At 34.8% G+C, this 15,373-nt stretch overlaps 1 protein-coding gene across 7 annotated transcripts; it reads right to left on the bottom strand.

Moving 5' to 3' along the window:
- Positions 1-2,630: 2,630 nt before the first annotated feature.
- Positions 2,631-14,909, bottom strand: LOC112528089 (G-box-binding factor 1-like). Of its 7 annotated transcripts, none has more exons than XM_025139005.1 (7): positions 14,708-14,903; positions 12,904-13,007; positions 12,432-12,627; positions 5,375-5,458; positions 4,105-4,191; positions 3,827-3,961; positions 2,631-2,944 (listed from the first exon to the last, which is right to left on the bottom strand). In XM_025139005.1, the coding sequence occupies exons 4-7, from the start codon at positions 5,414-5,416 to the stop codon at positions 2,864-2,866; spliced, it is 345 nt and encodes a 114-aa protein (XP_024994773.1). In that variant the 5' UTR covers positions 5,417-5,458; positions 12,432-12,627; positions 12,904-13,007; positions 14,708-14,903; the 3' UTR covers positions 2,631-2,863. The 7 variants fall into 7 exon arrangements, with proteins under 7 accessions (XP_024994773.1, XP_024994774.1, XP_024994775.1 ...); XM_025139006.1 differs by having other exon boundaries at positions 14,680-14,888; XM_025139007.1 differs by having other exon boundaries at positions 12,854-13,007; positions 14,708-14,888.
- Positions 14,910-15,373: the final 464 nt, after the last annotated feature.

Raw genomic sequence — 15,373 nt, 5'->3', positions numbered from 1 at the left:
ATATATATGGAGAGAAGGAGACTTAAATCTTAATCAAATGGGAATTAAGTAATTTATAAGATCCAATTTAAAACACTCATTTTAGTTAATTATTTTATAGTTGGCATTAATAAGTATGATAGTGCTATTTATTTAAAATATTAAGTCACTATGACATTTTTCATGTTTTATTTATATCCATATTATATTATAAAATATTTTAAACAAAATTTTAAAAATATTTTTTTTATACATTAAGTACTGTTTGTTGATACATTTTGCTTAAAATTCAAGATTACTAGCAAATGATGCAAGAGTACAATTTTTTTGAACCAAACAAAATTGTATTATAAAATCGACATAGACAAATAATAAAACAATCAAGATATATCAGGTTATATTAAACAAGTACACTTCTAATATTTATGTAAATAATTTGTTTTATATTATATGTTTAATTTTATAACCATTAAAATATATGTCAAATTTCAGCGTGTATGTTTTTTATGATTATATAATTATTAGGAAATGATAATCTTTATTATAATAAGAATTTATTTACAATCAAATAAAAGTAAAAAGGTAAAAAAATTGGAAAAAAAACCTCAGGGTTGTTTGTTTACTTCTTAATAGTTTCATTAAGAGGCAGTCTTTGAATCATTAAAAGGTAGGTGAATCTTGTTTGGCAAAAAAAATATCTCTTAATGATTCTAAAACACTCTAAATGATTTTGTATAATGAGTCTCCCTTGACCATTCAACGCCTTAATTTTATTGTAAACAATTATATTTATTTTGCATTATATCATAAGAACTTCTTAATTATTTTGACCACATGATCATCATGTATAAAACCATCAAGCAACTACCAAATTGTCCCTCAACCTAGTCCACTGTTATTTTTACCATTCTATAATTAAACGATAGTTAGGAAACATATAAAATTTATACTAGAATAAGATCAATTTTTATATTATTTATAATTCATATAAACTAAAATTTAATACAAATTAAAAAAAGCAAAAAACAAATAAAGACGAAAAGACAAGAAGAAAAGCAAAAAAAAAAAAAAAATAAAGAAGACAAAAAAGAAACAACGATTTCCTAAGGGGCTGTTTGGATCATAAGAATTGAAAGGAATTGGAATATCCAATCCTTTGACCAAATTCCAAATGGAGTGTTTGGTTCAATGGAATAAGACCATAGAATCCTTTCAATTCCGGTCAATTCCTTCACGCACAGATTTCACCATTCCACGGCAACATGCTAGGATTTCAATTCCTTTCCTACAGATTCATCCTCTAATCCTCTAATCCAAATTCATTGAACGCCTCTACCATCTCATCTACTGCATTTCTGGTTCGACCTCCAGGTACGTTCTCTCTCTCTCTCTCTCGTAAACAAAATTCGATCGTCAATCTGGTTCGATCTTCAATCGATCTCTGGTTCGATCCCAAATTGAATGGAATTAGGGCACCGATCACTTCTTTAAACAAAATTTAGTGAACAATTTCAGATATTATTAATATAAGTGAACAATTTCAAATTATATCTGATGTTCATAATGTAATTTGGTTTAATAGTAAATTTTAAATTTTTTTAAAAATGATAAAAAAAAATCATAAAAAGTCATTTGTCGATTCCAAAGTTGAATTCCATGAACCAAACAAAAAAATTCCAATTCCATTAAGAATTTCATTCCAATTCCATGCAACCAAACGCAATCACAGGACAAGGTCAAATTCCATCAGATTTCATTCCATTCCCTCAAAGTCAAATTCCTTTGATGAATTCCAATTCCATCGAATTCCATTCTACGAACCAAACTCCCCCTAAGGAATTAGGGGTGCAATTAACAAGAGATAGAGGTATAATTAGACTTCCCCTTAGGAAAAACATGGATTTATAAATCCATTAAATACAGAATAAATAAATACGAGAAATAAATCTGATGTGTGAGATTCATTGCAAATCAAAACAAACGTAGAATGCTATAATAAATCATTAAATACAGAATAAATAAATACGAGAAATAAATCTGATATGTGAGATTTATTGCAAATCAAAACAAACGTAAAATGCTATAATAAATTTAAGAAATATATCCCGTAAAATGTTGATTTGAACCCAAAAACATAGAATTTGGCTAAAATCATGTCGGCATAAAGCATAGCCTTGCGTATTGTTCAAAACATCGTTTTCACGTGAAAAAATGTATATTTTTGCCCAAATCAACGTTGTTGACCTTCAGGTATTCCAAACAAACCATAAACTCATATTCTTGTCATGCATCATACCGCCTACAGTTTACCCTAATCTCCAGCTACTTGCAGGCATATAATAAAGGCCAATTCAACAAAAAAACAAGCTTGAATGAACAAGCTGTTTGTTTACTAATACCTTGATAAGTATTTACCGGTTCAATCACCTTACAAGGTGAATATATCAAGAACAAAAAATCTTACCCGGAAAGAGGAAAGATAAGGAGCATAGTTTTACCCGGTAAGCGCTTACCATTATCTATTTGGATAGCAAGGAATGTTACCACACGATGTAAGTAGTGACTTTTAATGGTAAGCGTTTATCGAGTAATTGTAGAAGTAAATGACCCCTAAGAGCAATACAGAACCAATAAGGCAATTTAAGATTCAAAGCATCAACAGGCAACACATAGCATCGTTCAAATTTCGCCCGATAATATAAACTTCAACCACAACCATCATTCAGACCAGACTTTTATGTCTAGATGTGATGAACAAAATAAAAGGTGCAAAATGAAGGTGTGCATTTGAGTTTCCACAATCATTTGGGTTTTATTCAAGGAGTTTCCGTCCTAATTTTAGCATCTTAGTAACGAACTCCAACAACAACCATAACTGCCACCTTCAGCCTTCTGTGAATGGAGATCGAAGAAATACATCAAGTTCAGGGAGCTTCTCCGGTCCAGCAAGCTTGCTTAACTCACCCTATTGAAGAAAACATAAATTGTCAAAAAGATTGCAAAATTCTAATTTTGGAAAGTTTTCATGTTGAATAAACTATTTGTTCGTTTATCATCATTACAAATAAATTGATATATAATTTTGGCACAAGATTACTCTATTTTATCTTTGTTAAAATGCACCTTGGATATTGTAAGATCCCATATCGGTTTAGGAGGGGAATAAAGGTTGCCTAATAAGGAACTGGACACCTCCTCTATCAGACGCGTTTTAAAACAGTGAGTCTTGGTGTGGACAAAGCGGATAATATCTGGTACAGTTAGCCTAGAATGTTAAAGATGGTATCAGAGTCGAGAGTCGGGAACCTGGTGTGCTAGTGTCCTCGTTGGGCTCCCATGGAGGGTGGACTGTAAGATCCCACATTGGTTAGGGAGGAGAACAGAGGTTGCCTTATAAAGAATTGGACACCTCTATCAGATGCGTTTTAAAACAGTGAGTCTGGATGTAGACAAAGCAGACAATATCTGGTATAGTTAGCCTAGGATGTTAAAGATGGTATCAGAGTCGGGAACCAGACTGGTGTCAGCGTCCTCGTTGGGCTCCCATCGAGGGTGGATAGTAAGATCCCACATTAGTTAGGGAAGGGAACAAAGGTTGCCTAATAAGAAACTGGACACCTTCTATATCAGACGCATTTTAAAACAGTAAGTCCAGGTGTAGACAATATCTGGTACGATTAGGTTGGGATGTTACAGACATTTAAAAGTAGTGAAACAATTTCCTTAAATCATATGTCAAGTCAAAAATTGCAATTAACTACATAAATAATAGAAAGGACCATCATTGACATTGATTCTCATATAGTTTCCATTAATTCTCATACATGAAGATATTATAGGCACAAACCTTCATTAACATGTTGGCATAGGAAATCTTGTCCCATTCATCGTACAGCCACCTCAGAGATTCTCTAAGAAACTGATTCTCCATTCGTAACGCTTGTAATCTAGTGTGTACCTCTGCACATCCGGCACACTCAGCCTGGTGATAAAGGTAAGTACATAAGTGAAACTACCAAAATCCAACTTTTATCAAAAGCGTATTTGTTCTCTCTAGGATAGGGGAGGGGTATTTAACTTGGCATTTGGATACTATGAGGTTATATTAAACAAGGTAAGTGTTACCTGCCGACACAATCTTGACCTTCTAGCTGATGCTCTATTAGATTGCCTCCTCATGTGAGTCATGTCTCTCCTCAGTACTCGCGCAATCTATGGAGAAATGATAATTGCATTAGTTATTTTTTCTTCAGTGAGATATGTCTGAAAATTATAAGAACTGAAGCTGCAACTACTTCACAATCCTAGAATATGATAAGAGATTTAGGAAATAAAAGGAATGCCCAATGAGTACCACCTTGAAAAGGTTAATATATGAAATCTTTAACCATACAAGCATGCATGACTTTTTTTCTTGGTTTTTTTGGTTAATCTCAATTCGATATCTAAAACAATGGAGAAATATCAACATAAATACCATAATGATTTTATATTATACATGTTCAAAGATTTTATAGAAGACCCACAAAACCATACCCCAAGGGTGAAACATTTGTCACCCACACCCCTAGGCAATACACAATGGGACTCAAACTCAGAAGTCGGGACCTCTATGATATTCTGTACAAGTTGCAAAACATGATAAAGATAAACCCAGAGCTTACTGATATAAATGTTCAAATAGCAGAATAACCTATCCTAAAACTAAGCAGCATGCTATGTATTTTTCTTTTCTTCCTATGATAATGGGGCATGACATAAATTAACTTTTGATGATTGAATTTTGGGGGCTAAAACCGGTTTAGTGAACTGAACTTCCAAGATTTAGTATTTTGTGCTCCAATTAATGAAGAAATTATAACCATTGCACTGTTACAGAGGTGAATTGAAAAGCAATGTGGCACAGAGGTTCCTTTTTTTTAGAATTAATGATAATATAGAGCCTACATGTAATCTACCAAATATGTTTTTTTCCACTGATATGGATATTATGGTCACAAAGTGTACTTTTCTTGCTTATCCTAAAAAGAATTACATAAACAATTAAGAAAACTAGTCCTATTACAATTTTGGCATTTTTACATAAAAATCTAATGCACGAGTACAAGTGTATTGAATACAATCAACTAATGCAACCACAAATAAGTAGTTGAAAAAAGACATATGCAACTTGTACAAGCGTTTGAAAAAGTTAAATGAACAAAACCCAAACCTAATTTACAAGTGTTGCATTAAGTATAAGCAACAGGAGTTTAATCCAAATCTATTACACTACGACCCTCAAATTGGAGAAGATTGAACGGAGGGAAATCGTGTAATGAAAGGAACCAATAAAATGCATTTTGCCATAGAGGTACCATTAGAAACGATCAAAAAGAGCCAAGTTCATCCATACCTGAACTAAATTTTCATTTGTCATTTCCTCGTTTCTCATCATTGTTGGCAGCACCACTATTTTTGAGGCAGCAGAAGAATTAGGCTGCATTGTCACAGATCAAGTTTCAGCAGAGGGATTCACAGATCTAACTCCACACTAGTATCAGTAAAAGCAAAGAAATTACAGGATTCTCAGTCACTGATGTCAGAAGATTGGTCCCAAATTATTGTTCTTTGCATTGGCCACAGGTAAATAAAATTACAATTTATAACATGCACTCAAACGGAGACAAAAAGGTAAAGGTGTGCAGAATTGCTATCTGCAAGCATCCGATAAGAAGGTTCTTTCTTACCTCCTGAAACTTAAGTCATATATATATACACACACACTATATTATAAAGCATTTGACAAAAACTCTTAAAAACCACTTTTTATGCATAAAGTACTATTTATTAATGCATATTACTTAAAACTCAAGATTGCAAGTAGATTGTGCGTAAATACTTCTTATTAACTCAAAAGTTCTCAAGCGACAAATGATGACGAATGGGCAATGAATAAGCTAGTTCTTTTCTCCTACTACATTACATAAAAAACAAGAGACGGTCTACAATATACACAATCAGCCTTCATCATATTGATCCTAAATTTTTTAATGGTGTCAGCTATGTACCTATTGCTTCTATCTTTAACTAAACTTAATGCTAAGGCAAACCACTACTAAATTTTATTGGCACTTAGGTTGCAAAAGTGTGGATGAGTGTTAATCTTGTGAAATAGTATGTTTCTACCATGTGGCTTAGTTCCCATCTCTTTAATCTTTGGTATCCAAAGATCCAGAATTAGGTTACTTTAGTTGCTCACTTGACCCCTTCATTGTGTTACTAATGTTCAGGTGTACCCTAGGAGAAATATGCACTAATGCAGTTTCAGATAGTACATTCAGAAATTCTATCAAAGCAAGCTTGCTGGGGATTTGAATTGTGAGACAATTATTTCCTAATCTTTGTGAATTTCAGATGATGGATTCAGGAAAAGTGATTTGCAGTTCTGAAGCATGTGGTGGTAGACTTTCTCAAAGAAGGTGCTAAGAACAATGGAGTTCAAACTTCAGGCTGTGTTCTCATCTCAAAATCCTAGTGAAATTGCCATTGTGCCCCAATGGAAGTCCTGTCATGTTATGACACTTCCGTCTTGGACATCCAAACTTTGTCTACCTTGAAAAACTGGTCCCTCGTCCTTTTATCAAAAAAAGGTCAAGTTTTTATTATTCTGAAGTGTGTCAACTTGCAAAGCATACTAAATAGAGCTTACACCAGTCTTCCCCTGTACTCCTTCCTAACCTTTGGTCATAATACACAGTGATATTTGGAGACCATTAAGAGTGAAAAATAATAGTGACGCAAGGTGGTTTGTACCCTAAATAGACATCACCACTAGAACCACCTTCACCTTCCTCATGAAAGAAATATCTGAAACTGCGAGTACATTAAAAATATTCCACCCGATACTTCAAAATCAATTCCAAAGGAAAATTCAAGTCCTGAAAACAGACAATGGAAAGAATATTTTAACTCCATTCTCAAGCCTCATCTCTTTGATCAAGGAATCATTCATGTTAGTTCTGGTGTAGATACCCCTCAACAAACAGGGGTAGCAAAAAGAATAAGTAGACATCTACTTCAGGATTCTAGATCCATTTTGTTTTCATCTCATGTACCTAAACAGTTTTGGTGGATAGCATTACTTACAGCTATGTATGCCATGAATCGTATGCCTAGTAGAGTCTAACAGTTTAAAACACTTAAGGAATCCCTTATTCAGACATTTCCTCATGTCAAGGCCTTCTCCTCGGATCTATCTCTGAAAATCTTTGGTTGCATACCACTCATCCATATCGATACCCAACACTGAAACAAACTCGATCCCAAATCCCTCAAATGTCCTGTACTTGTTATTCTCCGTCACCAAGCTTCTATTCTCCATGGACGTCACCTTCTTTAAGCACCAACGCTTCTTCCCCAATACTGTCTCTGGAAAATACCAATTTTGGGAATTACTTCAGGTTTATTATAGGAACAACCCTGGAGTTTGATAATATGGTGCTTTTTTGCTTCAGTTTTTAGGGGAGGAGGGGAGTTAATCTTTATTAATATAGAGATTAACCAAATTAAGTTTCTTATGCAAAAAACATTTAAGAGTATTTTTTAGCTTTTCTAGGGTTTGGAGAAAACAAGAGGTAGTAGGGGTCGGTTTGTTCTCTTCCGTTTTGATCGTCGGTCGAAGTCAATAAGGCTTTGAGTTCTACTAAATTTGTATCATTGGAACCGAACAAAAATCTTTTATTGGACTAATGGTGGCAAAAAAAAAGTTGAAGAACTGATAAATATATTGGGCATCAAGATTGAGGAGGTGAGATCCACAATGTCAGCCTAGCTAAGATGAAAGTTTGCTTCGAAGGAAGAATTTTTGCAAAAAAATCATTGAAACCCAAAAAACCACAATACTTGGGTGACACCATCGGTGGAAAGAAGCATTGGCAAAAGGTTGTCAGGTGGAGGTAGGAATTATTATTGGCTCGTTGGGGAGAGACAACATATAGGGTTGTTAGAGGAATGAGTGGTTATGATTACGTTATTTAAACCTTATGAGATAACTGAGAAAATCGAGACTACCACCTTTTGCTACTATTCACCCTGTGTCTCATTTATCCCAGTTAGGCTAAGAGACCCTACACCAATTCCAACACTTCCATCCACCTTGACTCATAATGGAAATCATCATGGAACTAGGAGCAATTGAGGTAGTTTATTATGGAGAATATGGGTTGCCTAAGGACATAGAGGTGCTAACTCATTCAAAAGATCTGTCAGTTATGAGGTGACATTAGAGCCCTTAGGGTTTGGGAAGACGACCTACCTCTCGAAAGTAGATCAACTATTCTCTTTTGCCCCGATCGTCAATTGAATCAATAAATTGGAGTGTTCTATCAACGATTTGAATCTCTATAAGCCGATGCAACATATAAGAGGATGGTAGTTAAGAATACAACATGGAGTCACAATTAAAGTAAAGATATAAAACAACAAATAAATGAAACAAGATTTTACCATTTGTGCAGAATTAGTAGGAAGCAAGAAAAGCCTTGCATTCATACAAGCACAAACAAAAAATTCTGAAAAGATTTGATAGTTTATTAAAGTTAAATAAGGAGAGGCGTAATGATGCAAAACCCTAGAGAAGAAAGGAGGAAGAAGGACTACCTCAAATCGCACCCTAAATCGCAATCGCACAACTTCAGAATAACACAAGGGCGGAACCAACTCGAAAACCCTTAAATCATGTGTATATTGGGCCAAACAATCGAAGCCCTTGGCAATCACTATTGGGCCTCAACTTCTAATTTGGGCCACGAGCAAAAACTGGATCCAACTAAGAATTCAATGCATGATCAACATTTGAGAGTACATAATGAGTCAATTTAGGCTTCAAAATGCTTCTGTTTTAGAAAATCAACTGCAAAATATTTGCAAACGCTTTAAAGAGGTTACTTCTAAAGACCATTGAAGAATACAGTTACAAAATCCGAAGGCCATCTACATAACATACTATATTTGAATTACATCCTCCCAAAAAAGATAGTCCACCTCTAGATTCGGAGCATCAAATGAGCCATCAATTTTGTATTGAGGTTACACCTATGGATTATTTATTGTAGGCCAACTCTACTGCTTGTTAACTACAAAATTGACAAGATCATTTCCTTTGTGTATGCAAATTGGCATGTACATTGGATTGTATGAACTATTATTGGAATAAAAACATCTCAAGATAAAAGGAAATAAAAAGAATTTACATCGGATTTCAATTTGGCAAGTAGTATGCACGAATCTCTAGAGTAAAAAGAGAACACTTCTTTTGAGTAGTAAACTAGGTTGATGTTATCTTTTTTATTTTTCAACAAGTCGTGTCAGGCGCAACTAATAAGGCCACTCCATGACTGGAAAGTTTTTTGACTCATGTAAAAACCTTGGAAAATGCAAAGAAAAGGTTGCATACAAAGTGTCCATCCTTAATCTCGCAAAGCTCAAGAGCCTAAGTGAACAGAGGTTGTTTTCAATTGGGAAAAATGCACCAAAATGCCACAAAGTTTGGTTTAGTTCTTATTTAGTGTAACAAACACTTATTTTTTCTCGATTGATGTAACAAAGTTTCAAAATTCCCTTGAATCACCTATAGTAGTTGTGAATTGTTCTACTAGTACATGTGATGTTATCTAAGTCTCTAAGGGGAATATTTGTGTTTCTCCATCACATTCGTTCTCTCTTCGCATATACACATTTCAATAAGCTCAAGTTTTGAGAAGTGTATTCCACATGGTTCTGACCCCAAGTTTTGGGGGACAATGCCAGGAAAAACTTAAGACAAACTTCATGTCTTGAACTTTATATGGGGTTTGTTTTATGCCCATGACACTTTCTAAGGAGATGTTTACAAAACCACAGTGATGAAGCACTACTCAAGGGTCATCATCATTAGGTGCATCCTCGCAAGGGCACAACACATGATTTTACCCAAGGAGGATGTTGTTGATAGTGATATGACTTGCATAGGTACTCGCAGACGCTTTTATGATGGGTCTAGGCATCAACAGATGATATCTAGACGTGGGGAATTTTATGAGTATTATCAACCTCGTATCTCAACATGGACAGCCATAACATTCCTCAGAATCTTTCTGAAGGTCTAGCTCATCCAAGATAAAAGAGACAAAGCATTAGGATAATGTTTGACTCGCAAAAAAAACTAGGACTAGAAATTTGTCGGGTCTTCCCATCTGCAAGAAAACACTATTGGTTGCAAGAATGTGTACTATGGTTTACTAAAACCTAACGAATATGTGCTTGTCTAAATGGCCGGTTGGTGGCAAACAACAACTATACCACGTGTAGCTCCATAACAAAATTGATACTTGTTCATTTCATTATTGATTTGGTTAGCATGAATCAATAATCATCGAGAATGCATTCCTTAAGGCAATTCCTAAGAAGAGGTCTACATCCGGTATAACAAGTTCCACAGTTTGGTTTTCACAGGTTTTGGAGACCTTTGGGATAACTTAGAGTGACATTTGTATTTGTGTTTTTCCATCAAGAGGTATTGGTGTTCATTGTTGACGACATAATTATATGTGAAAAACTGGAAATACAAAACGAATTACTGCTCCAGAATTCTTCGGTCGCGAGAAATATAAAACCAAAGACCAAAAAAGTTTCAAGTGCACCTTGGGCACTCAGATAGCCAAATCTTGGAAACACATTTTTCTATGTTAGAGGAGCCATATCATCGACATTCTTAGTTATGTCCTTCCTAAGGTAGGAATGCTTAACATCCCAGATGGTTCAAAAGGTTGAGCTATATCCAAACCGCGGAGAGCACGTAGAGGATGCAATGAGATATGGCAGAGAAACTAAAGCATATCACAATCACAAGACTGAAGCATCGTAAGTCAGTCTGTGACTTGGTCCTTCCGTGGTCCATATTCTAAGATATCTCAAGATAGCTTCAAGAAGGCTCTCTCAAGATAGATTAGGTGCCTATTTAGACTGTCCAATTAAGATGCAACTCATAAAAGGTGTCCTCATAGTGGCAGTAGTTCAAGGTATCGTGTCTTCCAAGGAACCTTAAATCGTAGAAAAACAAGATGGAAGAATGCAAAAGAAGTATCAAATTATGGTCGAGACCACTTGCAAGTTGATTCGGACTCCAATTCTAACAAAGATTCTTTAGATGGTTTTCATGAAAAATTTAGGCCAATTAGGTTGATACATAATTCATATTTTTCAAGAGCATAAAGTTACAAATTGAGGCCAATTTATATTTTCTTATGAGAAGATAGTAGGCACTTCTCATGAACCGCTATTTACTGAGCCAATTTGGAGAAACTCTAGAGAATAGTTTGCCAATAATTTGACAAAAGCCTTAGAAGGATATCACATGAACCTTATGCATAACAAATTAGGCACTATAAATATTTTTGCTCCAACTTGAGGATGAGTCATAGACCATGGTTAACTAATTCATTATGTTTGTAGATCATTTTATAGGTGACTTCCTATGTCAACCCAACGCCCACCAACGCTCTCTTTTATATATTTTTTTCTGCTCTATATGAATTGTATATGCTTATTCCAAAAACTTTGATTTCAAGTTATATGTTTAAACCACTTGATATATGTGTTTATCATGTAAAGATGATGTTTCTAATCAACTAGGTTGTTTTGGTGATGAAAGAACAAGAAAACTACAATATACCCCAAATTTAGAAAGATAGATCTCATAACCAATTCATGCAAATATTAACAATATATATCCTTATCCTTGACATGATAGAACCTTGAAACAAAAGCTAAATGTGTATGACATAACTGATTATGTTGGGTTCTCAAATTGGAGGACCTTTCACAAAAATTATCAAAGATCAGTTACAAGCACTCGTAGTTCTTGAAAACAATTCCATACTTGGTTGAACTATGAAAATAACTATGTGTATCGAGAACATTGATTTTCTTGTAAGATAAAAAGACATACCATTTTTGAAGTGAAAAAAGAAATATTCTTCTCACACTTCCCCTATATCAAGTATCAACAATGACAAGATTCACAAGGTTTTTTCCATTCCCCTACCAATGTCTTAAGGACTACTACCTTTATCCTAGGAAGAAAGTGTTCATAGTGTCAAATGGGTCAACTTTTTCAAATTCAAAAGTTCAACAAGGATAATTTCCTCGTGCAAGAAAAATTGATAACTACATTTAAATATATAGAGTAGTATCAATAGAGATGGTTAGTGATCAAAAAACTATAACCCGTGTCATGTTTATATCCAAAAGGTACTCTACTAGGAACGAAGGGTGTGAGTAGATCAAGATTATGGAAGCAGGTAACAAATACTTTGTTCAATGTAACCTCATAGTGTCCAACTGCCAACTTAACTACCCCTCCCATACCCTAGAGAAAGAACAAATAAGCTTTCGATAAAATCTGGATTTTAATACATCACTTATGTACTTACCTTTATCACCAGGCTGAGTGTGCAGAGCTACAGGCTAGAGTAGAGTAGAGGCACTAAGAATTGAATCACTTGCTTAGAGATGAGCTGCAGAGGCTTTCTAAGGAATGTGATAAGGTTGCATATACAAACATTTAATGACAAGGTTTATGCCAGCCCCTATCATCATTAGTGCCTATTAATTATCATATCTCCAAATCTGAAATAAAACAAAAACCATGTGAGAATGATAGTCCTTTATACTTTTTATGTACTTAATTACAAAGTTTGACTTCAACACATAGTTTAAAGAAATTATTTGACTACTCTTAATATCCAAGATACCTTGTAACAAAGATAGAATAGTGTAATCTTGTGGACCAAAATTTGATATGATCAAATTTGTAATGAACGAACAAATAGTTCACTTTAACATGAAAGCTTACCCAAAACAGAATGATGCAATCTTTTGTGAGATATCAGTAGTTATTGTTACCTCTGACCATTATGTTTTCTTCAACAGGGTAGACTATGCAAGTCTCTTTGACCGGAGAAGCTAGTTGAACTTGATGCATTTTTTGAAGCTCGCTTTGATGAAGCCTGAAGGTAACAGTTGAAAACATGGTAGTTGGAGGAGTTCATTACTGTTTACTAAGATTCTAAAAATTAGGATGGAAATTGGAAACTCCTTGAATAAACTGAAATGATTGGGGAAATGCAATGTTCAGACCCACATCTTCATTTCGCACACCTGTGGCCCTGTTCTGTTATTTAAGATAACTAAACATATATAAAAGTCGGGTCTGAATGCTGCTTGTAGTAGAAGTTTTACAATATTGGAAGAGTTTGAAGGATTGATATGGTTTTGATGGTGACCCTTTCATCAGCTCTTTGTGTATAGGTTTGCAAGGTAGTTGGGGTGAGCGGAAAACAAAGAGTTAGATCTCTTGTGTTGCTCTTGATGTAGTAGCTTGTTCTGTTGTTCGTTCAAGCTAGCCCAAGTGTTTTTTGTTGAATTGGCCTAAATAATATGTGTGCAAGTAGCTGGAGATTAGATAAAAGAAAACTGTAGCAACTCATGAATATGGGAGTCAAGTCAAGGGCTACGTTCATGATTCCTAAACTGGGCATTTTAGTGCGGGAAAAATAATCTTATTATTTTAGAAGATTCCTAACGCCATATGATAGATAGTATACAATATCCTTTTTGGGAGTGGGGGATCTCACCAAAGCATATGCATGCCAAAGGCTTGTTTTTGTGCATGTCTATAATTACTAAAACATGATTTAAATGATTCAGGGATCAAAATTCTGTGTTTCTACTCTCACCAAAGCATATGCATGCCAAAGGCTTGTTTCTGTGCATGGTCTATAATTACTAAAACATGATTTAAATGAATCAGATATCAAAACTCTGTGTTTCTACGGGGTTAAGTGGCCACCCTCAGGTAAGATTCATTGTTACCATCTCTGTCACTTAACAAGCAAGTCAAGGGTTCAAACATCAACCTTTCAAGCAATTTCTTGGTCAACACCTTATTATCGGTAGATTTCTTATCAAGGATGGTGACAAATCACAGTTAATGAAAATCAAACCTCGAGCAATGGTGGTACATTGGTAGGATCCAGGCAAGGTTTTGGTGTTACAGTCTAAGAGGCAAAAACAACAGTAATTGTGGTATCATTGACCCATGTTTTTCCTAAGATTCTAGGCAGGGAATAGTGGTACGCTGATTGAAAATCACGATGGCAAAGGTGGAAATGGAATCAAGGCTCTAGTTTGTCCTAGATTTTAGGCAGGTCAGCTGAGTTCAGGCAACTATGGAAGGTTATGGTGTTATGGAGGCTAGGCTTCAAATGTATGGCCACAACAGCTTTTCATTGTTAGTCATGATTAGGTTGCAGAAGTTGTCTTGGCTGGTAAATATACTCCTTTCCGTTGAGATATTTTTAGTTCGATTAATGAGGGATAGAAAATATCATATCATATCGTATGGAGGCTCTTTTATTGTCTGGGCCAGGACTGATTTGTGCACCAATACCTAATCATCAACTACACCATCAAGTTCATGTACAGTTCCTCCTCTATACCCTTCTAGGTAATTCTTCGAGTCAGTGACTGAAAATGTGTTCGCATGTATTTAGGGAAATCAAAAAAACCAACACATGATTCTTGAATCGACACTGAACGGAAATAAGATAGAAGCAAAAATCTATAACTATGGTTTCCTATAGAACATCATGATACCAACTGCAGGGGAAAACCTCTTACCACAAACTTTCAAAGCATTGTGATGTACCTGTTTCCATCTAAATCGCCAATTTAGTTTATTGGGTGACATGTTTGCTTCAGAACCTCTAATCTCGAACAAGACGAAGAGGAAGCCTAGCATGTGATTTCGTTAGAAATCGACGATATTGAGGAAGATGAAAAGGAAGCATCGTATCTGAAATATTTGATCCATGAATATCGCCTCTTGAAAACGTATCTGAAATATAACCAACCTCTCGTTTGGAACAAAAAATGGTGCTATCAAATCATAATAACTTTTTATGGTTTAATGTTTAATTAAAAGGGTATTCTTGTTTTTAAAGGTCTAACAATATATTTAAAATGGAATATTTTTACTATATTTTATTTAAATATCTATCTAATCATTCACTATGACCTATTAGTTATATAGTTTTGTTAAATTAAATGCATTACATTAATCAATCAAGGAATTACTTAAAACATTCGGCATCTCAAAATATACAAGGGGACAAGAAGAGATATGGGATTCATGTGATAAAGTATGAGCAACTCTATTTGCTTCTCTCCTTATAAACTTAGAAGAGTATAACTGGTTTAGAAGAAATATCTTGCGACACCTAAAGATAAAATCACCAAATTTTGGGTCCTTGTCTTCAAAGGAGTTTATAGCATCGACCACATGCTTGGCATCCGATTTGAAGATTACACGTTG

Source organism: Cynara cardunculus, assembly GCF_001531365.2.
Source record: "Cynara cardunculus var. scolymus isolate 2C chromosome LG 15, CcrdV1, whole genome shotgun sequence".
Lineage (NCBI taxonomy): Eukaryota > Viridiplantae > Streptophyta > Magnoliopsida > Asterales > Asteraceae > Cynara > Cynara cardunculus.
This window is presented reverse-complemented; position numbering and strand designations above follow the sequence as displayed.